The 5,000-nt window shown below is 47.7% G+C and overlaps 2 protein-coding genes across 2 annotated transcripts in view; both read right to left on the reverse strand.

Annotated features, from left to right (window-relative positions):
- The window catches only part of myo1f (myosin IF), a 308,989-nt gene extending 308,349 nt beyond the window's left edge, over positions 1–640 (reverse strand). Inside the window, 1 exon segment of the mRNA XM_030371750.1 lies at positions 512–640. Coding sequence (XP_030227610.1) covers positions 512–640 — 129 coding nt within the window.
- Positions 641–2,090: 1,450 nt separating this feature from the next.
- Positions 2,091–5,000, reverse strand: part of LOC115556222 (A disintegrin and metalloproteinase with thrombospondin motifs 6) — a gene marked incomplete at its 5' end in the record, with an annotated part of 10,891 nt that continues 7,981 nt past the window's right edge. The window contains 1 exon segment of the mRNA XM_030373382.1: positions 2,091–5,000. This exon segment is cut by the window's right edge and continues 593 nt beyond it.

Here is a 5,000-nt window from a genome sequence, read left to right on the forward strand (position 1 = left end):
TTGTTTATTTCAGAAAACCTTAATAATAAAAGTTTAAAAGGTTATAAAAGGTTTAAAAACTCAGATCTGCATCTCTTGGGATTCTGGCCAAGCACAATTTGAGATCCCTGTCCCCAGTTAGGCTTATGTACTGGAAAGTAAACATTACGAGATACTTCATATAAATTCAAAACAGAGTTCGGGTTTAGTTTTCTTTTGAGAGAAAAGTGTTGTTGCTCAAGAGCCTCGACCATGAGCCCCCTGATTGATTGGCTCAATACTATCAATGTAAACATCATGTCTTAACTCTTTCTTCTTTACTGGATTAACTTCCACATTCACATGTTTTGTAATGAACCTAATCTGACCAACCTGGAGCATGGACCTGGGGTCATGTGACCACGGCAGGTCAGGCTTTTCAATCTCAACACAGAGGAGCCCTGAGGTGGGCTGGCCTCTCCCTGCTGGGACCACAGACCCTGGCGTTAGAGAGCCTGAGGAAGGATGTGAGTACACCTTCATGGGGAAGCACCTCACCGCCATACCAGGTGGCTTCAATCCTCAGCTTGGCAATCAAAAGTAGAACCTGAACGCTGTGAGGTGGCGGGAACCCCGACGGCTTGGACAGACGGACAGAGACGACAGAGAGGTACTGTACCATGGTGGCACTGAGCTGTGTTGGCAGAGGTCCCCAACTCCGACTCTCCTGTGGCAGCGTCCAAGTTCCAGAGAGGGAGAGAGGAGTGGAGTAATCCTGATGTGTTCCTGGTGCCCTCAGCAAAGGGCCATCCCAGAGGGGGAGAGGAGAGAGTCAGAGAGACCCCGAGGGGGAGAGACAGAGAGACACTGAGGGGGAGAGAGACGGAGAGACACCGAGGGGGAGAGAGACGGAGAGACACCGAGGGGGAGAGACGGAGAGACACCGAGGGGGAGAGACAGAGAGACTCTGAGGGGGAGAGACAGAGAGACACCGAGGGGGAGAGACAGAGAGACACTGAGGGGGAGAGACAGAGAGACTCTGAGGGGGAGAGACAGAGAGACTCTGAGGGGGAGAGACAGAGAGACTCTGAGGGGGAGAGACACTGAGCCCTAGTGGCTGGGCTCCTGATCATGTCGTGCTGCAGCTCTCACACCTACTTCCTCATACCTCTACAACACGGGGACTCACTGAAACGAGAACTGTTCAATCACATACACACACACATACAGATACACACAGATACACACACACACACACAAACAAGCACACACCCACACACATGCACAAACAACGTCTGTGTAGGCATATCCGTACAGACTTCCAGTCAAATAGTTTGAAACCAATTGTGTAAGATGTATTAAAGCAATAAAGGTCTTGCTTAAGTATAACCCTGTGATCATTATAATTGTTATTCTGAGAGTGTCATGGCTGTGTCAGCAGAATAAAGAAGGAAGCAGTAGTGTATAAAGCCTCTTCATCTGCAGCAGGACATCATCGCCTGGATGCCAGACAACATCGACCATGTACCAATTATCCAGAACCCTGCTCTAAAATCATGTGTTTCTGTTTGAGAAGAACTCCACCCAGTCTGTGGTCAGCTAGGCTCATGAGCGTACTGTGAGGGAGAGCGCTAGGTTCAGCACCACCCCTCCCACTCTCTCTCTCTCTCTCTCTCTCTCTCTCTCTCTCTCTCTCTCTCTCTCTCTCTCTCTCTCTCTCGCAGAGTAGCAAGTAAAGAACAACTGAACAACGGGGCAGTGGAGCTCAGAGCACACAATATAATGCATGCTTCTATTTCTACAACATTTTAGCCAGGTGAAAACACACACACACACACACACACACACACACACACACACACACACACACACACACACACAAACACACACACAAGCATGCACGCACGCATGAACGCACACAGACACATACAGGATGATGATGCTCAGAGCTGAGCTCACTGTCAGAGAGTTTCGAGCAGACAGACATGACGTCACATGACACTCGGAATCCTTCATCAGACAACTGCCCAATGAACAGAGGCCGTCCCTTCCTCCCGTCTCTGATGAGCTCAATGTTTCCATGATCACACTATGCTGAGTCTATAAATGCACACAAAAAAGAGAAGTACAGATCAAATGGGACAAAATAAAAGACTTTTATATCAACGATGCACCATTTAGTTTTTAATTCCACATTATATTTCCATTCAAAGCGTTTCTCATGGTGGGCGTGCGGCCGTCTCCTCAGAGTACAGAGCAACGTACCGGACTTGGGTCTCATTATAATCAGCATTTAACGGAGAGAACGTTGAACCTATCATTTCTCTCCTAGCTCAAATGAAACTGGCTTTTCATGTGCTTAGTGTGAACACTCACATGTGCCAGGTAGATAAAGATAATGATACAAGTAAAACTAATAAAATAAGAGTAAAAAGAATACCTTTGAAGCTATGAAGAACAGTATCATCTGGGTCAGTGTTACTATGGACAGGTTAACAGGGCTTCCTGTACTGAATCTGGGTCATCTTTGGCAGTACACAGTTCTGAACTTTGAACTAAGAGAGGATCTTTGTGTGAGAATAGTTTAGTAAAAAATTATTCTGGGCCCATTGAAGAACTAGACTTGTTACAGTACAATTTAATACATAACATTTCCCTCTATTTAATGAACATCACAGAGAGTACAATGACAACTCCAAAACAATGACAACAATGACGATAATGAATGATAGCACCATTCTGAACAAAAGCACCACGGAGGAAAACAACATTAAACACGTTGTCTTATTCCCACCAAGACAAAGCGAGCTCCCGCCCACACGGCGCAGTGAGCTGAGACGGAGCGTCCACAGTGTGTGGAGTGATGAATGACGTCACATACAGAGAATGACATCATTGGCTGATATCTGCTGGTTGTGGTTCAAACAAGATGGCCCCTATCCAAGTATACCAGGAAGTGATTTCTTCCATGAAGAGAAGGAAAAGTCCTCCGGAACAAAGTCAATTATTTCCCACTGAGGCTCCAGGACACACAAGCAGCAGAGCCTCCGGAGGGACTCTGTGCGTTGTTGGTTCAGTTGTTGATAAAGTTCCCCACCGGCTGGGTCACATGACAACAAGAGCCACCATTGGGTTGAAAAAATAAATAGACATGAGTTATGACAGGATATGCTCCTTGATATTAATTTGTAACTTGTTGTTATGACCGTTGAGCTTTCCCAATGACATGACGATGAGGATGATGATGAGGAGGAAGGATATGTTAATGAGCTGCTGCATTTCCTCATTCTAACAACTGCCAGGCGGACAAGGTTTCACAACCCTTAAAATGGACCTCAGTTGCTTCTTGTGCAAGACAAGCGGAGATTATGACTTCCTCTCCAGCGTCTCCCTGATGGGATGCAGCAGTCCCCGAGCTGAGAGGACTGCTGCACGGACCAGCGACTGAACTGGTATCCCCGAGCTGAGAGGACTGCTGCACGGACCAGCGACTGAACGGCTGTTAGGGACCAGCGACTGAACGGCTGTTAGGGACCAGCGACTGAACGGCTGTTAGGGACCAGCGACTGAACGGCTGTTAGGGATCAGTGACTGAACGGCTGTTAGGGACCAGCGACTGAACGGCTGTTAGGGACCAGCGACTGAACGGCTGTTAGGAACCAGCGACTGAACGGCTGTTAGGGACCAGCGACTGAACGGCTGTTAGGGACCAGCGACTGAACGGCTGTTAGGGACCAGCGACTGAACGGCTGTTAGGGACCAGCGACTGAACGGCTGTTAGGGACCAGCGACTGAACGGCTGTTAGGGACCAGCGACTGAACGGCGTTAGCGGGGAGGCAACACCTCTCTGAGCATGATGAGCACACAGCTCCACAGGAGACCAATGAATACAAGACGGATGAGGTCCGTTCTTTGCTCTTCATATGATGTTAGTAGTGTTCTATAGGTGAGATGAGGTTGAACTGGTACCAGTGCCAGGCCCTGGTGTCTGGGAGAGCAGCAACTGGCAAGACTGCGTGGCATATTCACGGTGGTAGACCCTCAAAGGGTACATTTAACAAAAAACACATCAAACTAACTTGGTTTAACTGCTCGGATTTGAGCATGAAATAAATGACGTTTTAGAAATAGGCTATAGCTAAGGATTGTCCAGAACAAAGATAGTAGTGAACCAAAAATATAACTTGATCAACCAACATCTCCATTAGATGACATAAACACATGTTGTACTATTGATATAAAATAAGGGTTTCCTTTTGGACTCAAAAGTTAACCGCATAATAAAAACATTTAGTAACAAAGGTGATTGGTATTCATAAACATAAAACATAAAACCTGTTAGCATCCAGGACTAATAGCTCAACATAAACCTGTTTTCAACAAAGGAAAAAAGCCAACAAAACCAATCCAGTACTGGGAGAACCGAGCCCAGTCCTGCTGCCATGAGAAACCCATGAGACCGTACCATTACAGCACGGACCGTACCATTACAGCGCGGACCGTACCATTACAGCGCGGACCGTACCATTACAGCGCGGACCGTACCATTACAGCGCGGACCGTACCATTACAGCGCGGACCGTACCATTACAGCGCGGACCGTACCATTACAGCGCGGACCGTACCATTACAGCGCGGACCGTACCATTACAGCACGGACCGTACCATTACAGCACGGACCGTAACATTACAGCACGGACCGTAACATTACAGCTAGGACCGTAACATTACAACACGGACTGTAACATTACAGCACGGACCGTACCATTACAGCACGGACCGTAACATTACAGCACGGACCGTAACATTACAGCACGGACCGTACCATTACAGCACGGACCGTAACATTACAGCACGGACCGTAACATTACAGCTAGGACCGTAACATTACAGCACGGACTGTAACATTACAGCACGGACCGTACCATTACACCACGGACCGTACCATTACAGCACGGACCGTAACATTACAGCACGGACCGTAACATTACAGCACGGACCGTACCATTACAGCACGGACCGTAACATTACAGCGAGGACC

Source organism: Gadus morhua, chromosome 12 (genome assembly GCF_902167405.1).
Source record: "Gadus morhua chromosome 12, gadMor3.0, whole genome shotgun sequence".
In the NCBI taxonomy this organism is placed as follows: domain Eukaryota; kingdom Metazoa; phylum Chordata; class Actinopteri; order Gadiformes; family Gadidae; genus Gadus; species Gadus morhua.